Below are 13,231 nucleotides of genomic sequence, written 5' to 3' on the forward strand. Positions count from 1 at the left end.
GGTTAAAAATTAATTAACCATAAAGTTTTGATGAGCGGCAAATATATGAGTGGCACACAAATAATTTACCCTCAAAGTGTTAGTCCACCACTCAGCTCATTAAAACTTTAATTTACACTTATAGGTAACTATAATTAACTACTCGTTCGTAAAATTCGATTTTTATGTATCAAAGGTTAGGTTTGGGGAGTTAAAAATTAAAAAGCGGGTAAGTGGATGTCGCTCTGCAGTACAGTAGGTTACAAGTGGGTATGGATAGTCTTAAATTTGAATTCAATGATATAAAACCATTGTATACGAAAAACGATTTTGAGCAAAGACGGTCCTACAGTCTATAATATTACTTAGTAATTTAGTATATATTATTTTATGATATTATTGTAATTAAATAATTTATTTTACTAGTAGGTATGCATTAATACCACGCAGTAAATCAAATTCATTTTTGCTATAATAACACAAATACATTTAAAAAGTCATAGTGTGTATAAAATATAATAATATACTTTAAAAGTTTCAAGTACCCTTGAATAATATTTTTAATTTACAACAAAACAACATAAATCATTATATTATATTATTTCATATGTGATTTTGTCCACTTTTGAAAAAAAAAACTGTGATTATATATTTTTTATTTTTTTTTAGTTTCAGAATTACCAACTTGAGTGGAACTTTGTTTTAAATTTTCAACCCTTAGCCATAAAAGTTGAACATTTTAAAAATGTTCAACTATAAAATTATTTTCAAATTTTAAATGATATGAATTTTGTCAACGTTTGAACTGTAAATGCTTCTAAAAAAATCGTGCTTATGTATTTTAATATTTTTCAACTGATATTGTTAATATATATTAGGAGCCTTGAATTAAATGTTCACTCTGCCCAGAGTCTAAAATATGTATTGTTGTAAAAAAAACTTAAAAAACTTAAAAATATGTAATTCGGTAAATAGTTGAAATTTTTAAAATACAATTTTTATTCAAAAACGTTCGGTCTTGTGAAGGCTTCAAATAAATTTTAAAAAAATTTAATATTTTTGGAAATAATTTTTATAGGCACATAAACCTTGTATAATACCAGTGAACGATTATCATCCGACCCATAGCTGCCGTTTATAATATTATGTATTGGACACGACCACGTGAATAAATGACATATTATGTATAATCGTCCAATTTCGGTCAGCGGGTTACCTTTAGCACGTAATATTTACTCGCCCATTGTGTACCACCAGTAGAGTAATAATAACTACCCGTCTAACGATGATATTAAACAGGTATACGTACCATAATATTATAATTTTGATGTATAATTTATTGTACATCAACGTTTTCATGTGGAAAATATTATTTATTTTTTATTTATTTATATTGGGTGGGGCCATTGCCCCCTTAGCCTGTGTAAATGTGTAAATACGTATAGTAAATCGGATAAAGTTATATCATAGTCTTTAAATACTAAAACATTTAATCAAATATAAAAATCATTTTCTATAATGTAAACAGAACATTTTCAGTGGAACTCATTATCTTGTTGAAGAAAAAATAAATTTAAAAAGTAAAATTTTATACGCGTATAATGTACACACAAAATATACCACCCCTAGGGGAAAAAACGTTAAGTGCGTATGTCGAAGAGAATAATAATAATATATTGTGATTCGGAGTCAGCGTTTGGGTGGGTCAAATTAAGCGGTAGAGGGGGGTGAGTTATGCAATTAAAAATTAAAAATAGGAAGCATCTCTATCGACCACTGTGCGGAGTAAATTAATCGGACGATTGCGCTCGAACATACCTGCGGCCAACCACGAGATCACGCCATACGGTATAATATAATTTATTATAACCCCTTAGACCAAACCTAACCTCCATTTGACGTGTAAGACATAATATTTATAATATTAAAATATATTGTCTGAGCACTATTGTAAAACATTATATTATTGTGACATCGAGCTGAACGCAAAGCGACCGCAACTCGACGTTATATCTTATGAAAATAACTAGCTTTTTATACTCCCCCTCGACCAGAAATTTATTTTAAGCCAGTTAAAAAAAAAAGAAGAAAAGTTTATAAATTTACACAACTGTAACTTGTACCTACTTCAAAGATCATAAAAATAACACAGCTTTTTGTGTTCGTTCTCTACTTCGATGTTCTATACGCATTCACAATTTAAGTACAAGTGACGAACAACTTCTTTTATGTACATTTTGCTTATGTTTAAATTATAACAACTCAAAAAACACACTTTTAGCAATTTATTATTACTATCATATTATTTAACATGACTTTCGTTTTTAATATTTCTATTATATTAAATTACGGACACGGTGTAGTCTATTATATTGATAGGTATGTTTTTATATTTGACATTTTTTTTCATTACAATATTAAAGTAAGAAAAGTATATTTTATTTAACTAGAACAAATGTGTTTAGTTGCCTATAGATTTAGTTTTGTCATGAGGCAATACATTTGCGTGTAGGTTATTTTGAATACATTTTTAAATTTATGTAAAAACATTCAAACGGAAATAATAAAATAAACTATGTACATGAAAATCGATAACTAAATAATTTCTCAATTATTATTACAAACGATAGATTTCGACGAGAACAATGGGATGGCATACATTTTTAACTGTGCGTAATTTAATTTACGAGAGCCAATATCTGTTAAACATTAGAAACGTCTGAATTTATCGTCAAAATAGAACTAAAGACCGTCTTGGTATTTTTGCCAAAATTCGATAAAGCGATATTAGCAGTTATTAACATTAAAAACGGTTTTATTTTTATTGTTCTCGTTGGACATGAGGTTGATGCACTACGGAAAGGTCGTATTGAAATTTATGATCGTGACCTTTAGAGTTGTGCCAAGAGCTTATTGGCCAAAAACACCGTATAGACATGTATTATTATAATAACGTTGAAATTGCTATTGCGTTTATCCTGTACATGATATCATATTATGTAATATATAACTATATTGTGGCTTTGTAATTTGATTGTGTAAAAAAAATGTCCTCTTCTCTTTGGTTTCAGGTTCGAAATTTCTGTGCAGCGAGGTCATTGCCCCCGTGAAGAGCGAAGTGGATGATATATGTCTGTACATCATCAACTTCGAAGACCTCACGTCTCCCCCGTCGCCCGTCGAACAACCGGATCCGGCATCTAGACTGAGTAAATGTAATGATTATAAACGCAACTCTGTAATACGATATGACGTATGCACGTTTGTGTGTGTGCAATATGTTTGTTTAAGAGTGTTCAAATAATAATAATACCTATTATGTTGCTGCGGATGACCGTTTTAGATTACACAAGTGTTTGGTTTTTGTGTACCTAATTAGTTAATGTAATATTATGTACAGCATACTAAATTAATAACAAATAATAATAATAATAATGTGATCCCGATCGCTTTTTTTACCGACCCTGTCAGCGGCGGAACGAGAAAAATCTAAATCCTATTTCGTATTATAATTTCAGTCGACAGAGCCAGACAGTCGTTCCGACAATCGTTGCGGATGAGCTCGTTTCGCGGTCGCAACGCGAGACAGTCAGGTCGTCTAACGCCACTTCCGCACGACGACGAGTACGACGAGGAGAGTAGCAGCACGCACCTAAAGACCCCATCCACGCCCAAAGCACCGGACTCGTTGAGGCAAGTCGAGTAGACCCAGAAAGGCTTTTCTTATTGCCATTAATATTATATATCACTATTATTTTGATTGATTTCCATGTGCGATTCCCGAGACCTAAGGTTTTCATTTTTTTTCTTCAGTTTGAAGACAGCAGCGGCCGAGAGCATCATCACGTCAACGACTACGGCCCGAGTCGAGGACGAGACTACCAGCCCTCGGCCTTTATTCGTCCGACCCGAACCCCAAGTACGTTTTGATCCACGTTTATACCTAATCATTATAATATTGTTATGTTGTTGACCCTGTGCACGTTGGTATTCTAAAAACTACCCAAGCTGGTGTACAACGATACGGGGATAATGTTATTTCTAAAACGATTAAGCGCTCGGAATTTCAACTATAATTAATTCATCTAAAGCAACGTACTTTTACTATTGATTATGAAACATAAATACAAAGTGTATCATCATAATATTTTGGTGTTCGATGTGCCTTACAATGTCTTTGTTATTATGTTTTTGCTTATTCGGACAACGATTTTTAAACTAATCACACGCTTTGGGCTTAGAATAATATGTAGAAGGTGTAGGTACTTACTGCAATTATATACGTCCACAAAAAATGTTTATTATCTTCCGTTGATCTTAAAAATATGAGTTTGTTCAGCAGTACATTACTAGATGTACTAATATTAACGGTTATAAGTTAACACAGTTAATGAAATAATTTTAAAACTAGAACCAGAGTTTATAATTTCTTATAATAGAAAATTCGATTATAATACAATTAAAAATAACAAGATACATCAATATAAATTACAATACCTTAAAAGTAAAATACTTTTTTTGTTTTTAAAATATTCAGAAATATTTAAATGTTCAATTATTTTATCTTAAAATAAAGAAATAAAGCTTTTACACTTTGAAAAATATTGATTTGTTATTAATATAAAATAATACATATTTTTATCTTTTATAAAATATATTAAGAAAGGCATATTATAATTGACTCAATTATTAATTATCTAATTATTTAATCCAGGAGTAAGAATAAAAGTTTTTTATTGGATGAAAAATATTGATTTTTAACTGAAATGATATGTATAATATATTTTTAATTTAAAAATAATAAATCGTTTTGAATTATAATTACCCAATAAAAAAAATTTTAACTTTCCTTTCATATTATTATCCGTTATCATGTATTAAGCTAGAGAATATCTTGTTGTATCTAAAGATACTGTTCAATTATGTAAAAAAATAAATAATAATAAATAATTTTAAGAGACTCATCTTTTAAACAGTTGTCGTTTATAGGTGAATGATTTGAATTCGCTCAAAATCATTGACAAATATTTTTAAAAATAAAATGTAAATATAATGTATGTTGGTAGCAACGTTTTTTATACAATCTATAACTTTAATTTAAACATTTCTTATAAAATGCTCGAGTAGTCGAGTGTACAGAGTGGGGTTATATTTTTAAAAATAATTTCAGCAGGTGAAATAATATATTGTGCTGCGTACTGATTTAATCGCTGCATTTATAAATTCATAATGTATATATATTTAATAAAATAACGTGTATGCACGTATGTTAATGACTCTCTTTATGTATATTAGTATAAAAGGTTAGAATATAATATGATCCGTTGTAAGGTTAAAATATTATTTCACTCGTAATTAAAAAAAAAAAAATGAAAATAATGTTTGAAAATTAATTTTGCTGTTAGGTTCATGCATTTTTAAGAGAATAAACTTCATTGTCAGGGCATATAAATTAATGACTTTCCAGTGTAAAAAATGTTGGATATAAAGTAAAACGTTTATGGATTTCACACACACAAACACGCTAAACAAGATTAATGTATGCATTGGATATTCTAAGGAGATTCGGGAAGTTCATACGAAATCGTAAATATTTTTACATTCAAGCACGGGCGTACATCGCCGTTATCTGTTTTCTAATCATTTTAACGAGTCTGCTTCGAACGGGGTAAAATTCGCTTATATATTTCGTGCAGAACGTTGTTCGAATGATGAAATCCACATTGTTAGGGCATTTGGAATAGTGCCGCATAGCGGAATAAAACACATACGAGTATAATGGCTTTAATTTTAACGCCACACTCGTGAACTAGCTGTAAATGTGCCGCTCGGGTTTCTCTTTTCGTCTGCTGTTATATTATATGCGTTGTATTTTTCGCTTATATAATAATTTCCTATTGTTCGATCGACCACTAAGTCGTAAAACAATTCCGTCATAAAGATCGGGCAGAGGCTTTACGGAGAGAGACCCAAAACCAATGTAAATCCCTTATACTCGTCTCTATAAAATCCACGTAGGCGATATATATATTTATATAAATTATTACTCGATGACAAAACAAAAAAAAAAAAACGAGAAAGAAAAAGAAGAACAGGTCGTGAAAACGATGTATGTATGACACAACTCATAATCAGCTCTGCAGTGGCCCGGTGATCGCACATTTATATTCAGAAAAATAACGCAAAAGATTCAAAATACTGCCATGTCTTGACTATTAGGTATCAAGTGTTAAAATATAACATACAATAAAACGCGAATAATTCAGACGAATAAAAATATATAAAAAAGTATATATTATTTTTATGTGGGAAATGTGTTCATGATCAAACACACATTCGGTCATATTGTCATATAAAAGACACTTATTGTACTTTAAATATAAATTTAATGTCAGCAGATTGTACATTTTTTTCTTCACCTTTATCAATAAATCTGCAGACTTAAAAAAATGAATGTAGACATGTAGTATAAAGTATTATACAAATAATACTATGTTCGAATATTTAAAAAAATTTATTGAGAGATACCTGTAAAAGATAAAGTTGTAAATACATTTAAATGTCTAAGGTCAAACCTGATGTCGCATATAGATCTAAATTATAATAATTTCGGGAGGAAGAGGGATGGCAAAAACGTCTATACAACATATACGAAACTCATTCCACACGTTCAAAATAATATATTGATTGGGATATTCTGTGGAGTGAGCTGATAACACTACAATATGGCTTTTCAGAGGGTTTATTCAATTCATAATTTGGAAAGATAAAAGCGAGCCTTAGATATTTTGTTCTGGGTTGGTTGATTCGGACAATACTATGTAGTGGATTTTCTGATTTCGGTGATGAATGTTATAGCGACACAGTGTTTCTTAGAAATTGTAGTAAAAGCCATAAAGTGTAATATTTCTTACTATAAAAAAAACAGTGGCCATCAAAATAGCTAAAGTAATTACATTTGTACAACCATTTCGTGGCAGAAGAACGATCTGGAGAGAACGGGTATCCTGAATTTGACTGCAGTGCATAAAAATCTCGCATAATCGTCGAGCGCAGTCGATTTTTACTGCTGGGGTCTGAAACCGTAAAGGTGAAATAAAAAAACGATGTTCGAATAAAACGAACTGATTTATAACATTTACACTGACCGACTACGATCGGCAAGAGATTGACCGTTTTTTTTAGAATAATATTATGTATTGTGTTCACACACCCTATTTTTCACTTAGAACCGTCCGTTTAAGCCTCGTGGAGAATAATAATAATTCGCAACCTAGCATGAAGTTTTAAACTCATTTTCAAAGTATAATATATAGTAAACATACCTAATTTATATTAACAAAATAAAATATTTTTTGTGTGTGTGTTTGTGTGTATGTAAGCAATCTACAGCCAAGTTTATGATTACTAATTAGGGTGAAAATTTTAAAATTTTGCATTTAAGAGAAAAATCATATATGGGATTTTTTGGCCCACTTTCTAATAGTTACATAAAATAAAATAGATATTTTAGTACATTTTAATATGCAAATATTATATTTAAAAAAAGTGGAAAATGATGTATAATATTAACAACAACCTGCACGATCCACGGCAATTTGTATAGTTTAAATACAGATTAGGACAGGGTAAATCACAGGGCTTATTTAATTTGTCACGAACAACGCCATACAGGATCAATCAGTATTATTATAATATAATATGCATGCAATTTAAAAGCGATTAGTTAAAAAATAATTGAAAATAAGAACCCATTATAACTTACTAGCTACTATTCCTCTACGAATCAATCGTCAAAAAATGTGACGGTTAAGGCACCCGAATATAAACCGAGTGGTGTATCATATTAAAACACGGCTATGTCTTGAATTTCTTGTAAGTCATTGTATCCTCATTATATGAAATATACCTTACAATTTACATAATATCCGTTACTATAAATAGGTAGTTTATGGTCGCTTAAATACAAGACCAAAAAACATTATCAATATACAGCAGCATGTTGGTGTACAAGTTCAACATACATAATATTGCTAATATTATAATACGGACTTTTGTTTTTGATTACTTTGTGTTTTTTTTTCTTGAATAAATATATAACGTGCGTAATGCAGGAGTGATGAGGATAAAATTTGTTGTACCGTAACTTGTACATATAATTATACATAATATATGAGATATATTGTGTTTTTCGAAAACAAAATATTATGCTGTACCTACAACTTAATCTAACAATGTAAATTTCAAGGAAACTTTTCGAGCGCTTAAATATATCACGTTGTATAACGATAATATAATAAAGCTGCACCTTACGCACATACAGTGTCCCGCGATCTGCGGTGGACTTACAGGTCACAAAGTATGGCGGGGTGTGGTGAGGACTGGAATAATATTGTACAATATGGAAAGGCCATTATCTCTCCCGGGCTAGACCCCCATAAAAAAGTCTCCATGCCTCGGGACATCCTGCGGTTTGTGCGGCATAAAACGACATGTGCGCCACGTATATTTTGCAAAAATAAGTGCTGAAATTTGGCTTGCAAAGGAGGAGCCGAACGTCGGTCGTTTTAAAAAAACATAACATCACAATACCTACCTACCTATATACTATTATGTATTTAATAATATGTACAGAATGATTCGCAGCAACCCGACTGATCACGGCTTACCATTTTCATAACCTCGTTGCAGAGCACAGATGCAATCGAACAATAGAAATCCGCGAAAAAATAAATACCAAAATACAACACGATTGAGCACAAACAAAAGTGCGACGTTGCCATATTTTTTTTTTTTTCACATCAAAGTAAACCATTATAAGTTTAAAAGAATGCTTTTGAAAAAAAAAAACAAATTTTCGTGTAGATTTTAATATATTGCAAAACAATATCAGGAAAGTTGAGAATACACGACCACTACAGTGTAACGACCGATATTTGTATTTAAGCTACTATAGGTTAACAACAAAAAAAAAATATCCATTTGACATTGGGCAGAGCAGTTTTTCTCAACAATCACAAAAACATAATATAATATGTGGCCACAGATATATAGAATAGACTAGATTGCCATCTGTGATAATATGTGAAGCTACCATCTCCAAAGAACAAATGCGGTCTTATCACACCTATTTAATGTTGATAATAAACATGCATAATTTTTACAAGTAAAAATGATTTAATGATATCTCATAAACATGAGTGATAACAAACATTAAATGACGAATAAAATGGCGGTCGTTAGCTTCAACCAATTTACACAGGTGCTGTATTGCAGTTAGCAATCTAGTTTATTCTATAATATATCTGTGTATATGAGTAGATTGTGGAGATAACAATTGGGTACCTAGTAGTAATCGTACAAACGCGTACCTGCAATAGACGTGACAGGACCTGACGAACCGCTAAATAAAGAAAATGGCAACGTTGCACGACATGAGAATATTATTTTTTCTGTGCTCTCAATAATTGGGTTGTTGGAAAAAAATTGACCGTGCTCAATCGGGTATCGCCGCCACTTAATAACAATAATTTGTACGCACTGTAATTTATATAACATTTCAAAATATATGATGTGTGTGTGTTTGTGTGTGGGTGTGCGCGTGTGGGTGTGTTGATGGATATGCGTGTGTATGTGCATTCATTTTAGATCAGTCAACCCCACAGGACACCCGATCACCCTTCGCCTCCGCGAACGCCCAACAAATCTCCGGACCGAAATCCATCGTTCGGCAGTCCGCCCGCCCGGTCCAACACCGATTCTGTATGTAAGTACGTCATAATATTATAATAATGTGCATCAACAGCTCGTATACGAGAACTGTTGTACTCACTGTTTTGTGGTTCGGTGCGTTGATTTTTGATTTGTTTTTTTTTTTGTTTTTTGACTGTCCTGTTTCTATGTATTTTCTATCTTGTGTGTCTATTGCGTTTAACTACCGTTTGTGTTCATCCTTCGCATGGTTTGCTGCTATAGTGGCGTCGCGCGTTGAAAAGGACCAATTCCAAAGACCGAAAAGACCACACACTATCGATATCATTACCGAAGGTATATAACAACGATGATAATAATAATAATAATACAAAACCGATTCAAATTACCCACGACTTGATATTGTTATTAAAATAAAAATACTAACAACAACGTTAGCGGATAGTTTAACTAGAAGTGTAGTGTACTTAGTATTAGTTTAAGAGTATAAAAATATTATATTTTAATTTTACTGTAGTTGAACCTTTTTCTAAAAGAGTACCTACATAATATTATTTTAATGATTTTCCGTAAACGCATTTATCACCTGATTTAATATAATTTTGGCTGTTTTTACGCCTATAGTAAATATATATGAAAAAAACTCGTTTTTTTTGCTTTATTACAATGGAACTGTAGTAGATAATAATAATAATAATAAATATATATCTGGCTCTCGCATTAATAATTTAGAGTAGAAAAAAGTTAAACACCAAATACATTTTGTTTGATAAATTGTACTAGTTTTAAATAATAAGTTTACATTTTATTATATAGAGCTTTATTAGTTGTAAACTTTTTGATGAAACATTTTAATTTATCAAATAACTCCAGTTATGTTTTAATTTTAAATTATTATTATTAGTCCGTTAGCGGTAGTTCGTAATGTTTTTTTTTTTTATAAATATAAATATTTAAAAATGTGTACTTACCACAATATTCGTTCAATTTTTCTCTCTTCGAATATTTGATACTGAAATTCCATTATAAGGACCAAATTATAATCAATAATTATTATTGAGTTGTAGAATTTGTAATATAATTGTTGATAACACATCACAACAACTGTAGAATAATAATATGCAATGTATACTTATTGTATAAAATACTAATTCTTTTTAGTTTGAATCTACATTTCTCTGATTGAAAATTAATTTATTCTTAAAAATGATATAGCAAACTATACTCCGATTATCATATAATTTTGAAGAGTTGTGTTTCATGGATGAAGTCACTAAAATCGATCACCCGGGGATTAAAGTGAAGTGATAATATATCATATTAAAATACGATTAATAATGTTTAAAAGAGTGATTTTATAAGATACATATGCCTTTTCAAATAAGACCGCGTATAAGTGGATTGTATCTCTCACGCGCTCATTATTATATTGTGTAAAGAAAAATGTAACTTTGTGTTTTTCATCTTAAAATTTGAGAAATTCGTAGAGCGATTTTGCCAACTAATATTATGCCACATATGACAGACATAAAATATAATGTTATAGGTGATGAATAAAAAATTTTACATTTCCATTACTATTATTATTATTATAAATTTAATTTAATTACGGTTTTTATTTCTAAAAGTTTTCAACCCTGTGGCAATAATTTGTGCTGTGTGTTATTTTAAAACAGTTATTCTTCCTAAATTTAATTATGTTTTATAAAAAATAATACAGCACATCGGAAAGATGATAAATCATCTAATATTTTAATTATATCACTGCCAGAAATTTAACGTTTGAACGATTAAAGTAATTATTATTAACTTCGAGTTGAACGCAATACCTAATATTTTAACAAAATATTTGAATGGTTCTTCGACGTTTCGATTTCTTTATTCGATTGTCATCAATATTATGCTAATCAATACTGCACAAATATTAAATAGGTAGCAAACATTGTAGTAGGTACCTCATAAAAAATAATATCAACTAATTACAAACTAAATGCAGTACTGATTAAAATAAAATCCTAATATTAAATTCAAATAATAGCTACCTGACTAAACATCTTTGAAAAAAGTGTACGGATACAAGCATTTTTAAAGCTATAACTCAAGAAGTACCTATGTTAATTGGATGTTGTAAATATGGCATATTGACTAAGTGTACAACGTCAGTACCTACTTGTTAGTTGTTCTGAATAAATAGATTGTAAATTATTATACATAAGTCATTAATTAAAGTTGCTTATTAGTAAAGTAAAAGAATAAAATAAATAAAGGGAAATCAAAAATACATACACATTGATATCTATCCGTCACCTATACAATTCAAATATGATTGAATTTATGAATTTATTTGTTATTAGCATGCCATTACTAATTGATTAATTAATAGTAATGCACGATGCGATGAGTTTTACTTATTCATTAAATGTTAGTTTATTTCTATAGTACATATTTAAAAATCATAATTGTATCATGTTTGTTGCATACACGTTTATTGTCATTAAATTCACATTTCTAAATTTACTTGATTGAGCCTAATATTGCTGTATTGAATATCAGGAAGCATTAAAGGGACGCCAGCGCACTATTTGTTTTATCTCTCCAAACACTTATAACAAATTTGCTTTCAGCAGAACCAATTTTGTGTTGTAACTTAAAGCGAAATGGCCTATTAGCAAACTTAGAGTAAAGAATATTATATACGCACCTAATAGGCTTTAATAGAATTTAAATTTTTAATTGAGTTATGGGCATATTATATTTTTAATATTTTACACAGCTGTTATAATTCACTTTTAAATGAAAGCATTAATTAAATCCTATTAGGTGTACTAGAGAATATCATTATCTTTAAGTTTGATAGTTTAATAATTCACCATAATATTCAAGCTAACAACGCAGAATTGGTTCTGTTGAACTCAAATTTGCTATGTCTAGCATAGGTCAGAGAAAAGGAAAACTGAGTGCTGATGACATCCTCGTAAGTATCTAAATATCATATTGATATTATAATACTTTTAATAATACTCACTATCATAAACTCATAATATATTACTATTCTATAATTATATTTATTGAGAATAAAATATTACATATCGACACTATATCAAATAAAATATAATAATATGACAATAAAAAGTAATTCAATATTTCATCATTTTCATCAAATATCCATCTATGCTCAAATTAAGTGAATCATAATATTTTTATTATGTTTATCTCATCATTTTGTTTTTTATTAAATATATTGTAACACAGTATAATATAATGTTCAGAGCTAATGTCCACTTATATTACATTAATTAAATAGAGATTTGCATGAAGTAAATAGAAATTTAAATTCTAGGACTTCAGAGTCGTATTTCAACGAAAGTAGATTCAAATATTTGTACTTTTTTATCCACTAATACGAATTGTATGATAAAATGTAATGAAGTCACAAACCGCTGTATAATAGATCTGTTAATATAGGTATACCTTAGATTATCCGTGTATAGCTTTTTTTTAAAAATTGTTTTTAATACGTCGAATTTATTTATCGTTTAAT

The 13,231-nt window shown here is 29.7% G+C and overlaps 1 protein-coding gene across 6 annotated transcripts in view; it reads left to right on the top strand.

The window, feature by feature from the left end:
- LOC111032176 (potassium voltage-gated channel subfamily H member 2) overlaps positions 1 to 13,231 on the top strand; it is a 128,799-nt gene that overhangs the window by 63,981 nt on the left and 51,587 nt on the right. For 4 of the 6 annotated variants that reach the window (XM_022312412.1, XM_022312410.1, XM_022312415.1 and 1 more), the window contains 5 exons: positions 3,051 to 3,194; positions 3,498 to 3,672; positions 3,793 to 3,898; positions 9,628 to 9,745; positions 9,955 to 10,026. In XM_022312412.1, coding sequence (XP_022168104.1) covers positions 3,051 to 3,194; positions 3,498 to 3,672; positions 3,793 to 3,898; positions 9,628 to 9,745; positions 9,955 to 10,026 — 615 coding nt within the window. The remainder of the gene's footprint in view (positions 1 to 3,050; positions 3,195 to 3,497; positions 3,673 to 3,792; positions 3,899 to 9,627; positions 9,746 to 9,954; positions 10,027 to 13,231) is intronic. The other 2 variants (XM_022312411.1, XM_022312414.1) reach the window with 2 other exon arrangements.

This window comes from Myzus persicae, unplaced genomic scaffold, assembly GCF_001856785.1.
Source record: "Myzus persicae strain clone G006 unplaced genomic scaffold, MPER_G0061.0, whole genome shotgun sequence".
NCBI lineage: Eukaryota > Metazoa > Arthropoda > Insecta > Hemiptera > Aphididae > Myzus > Myzus persicae.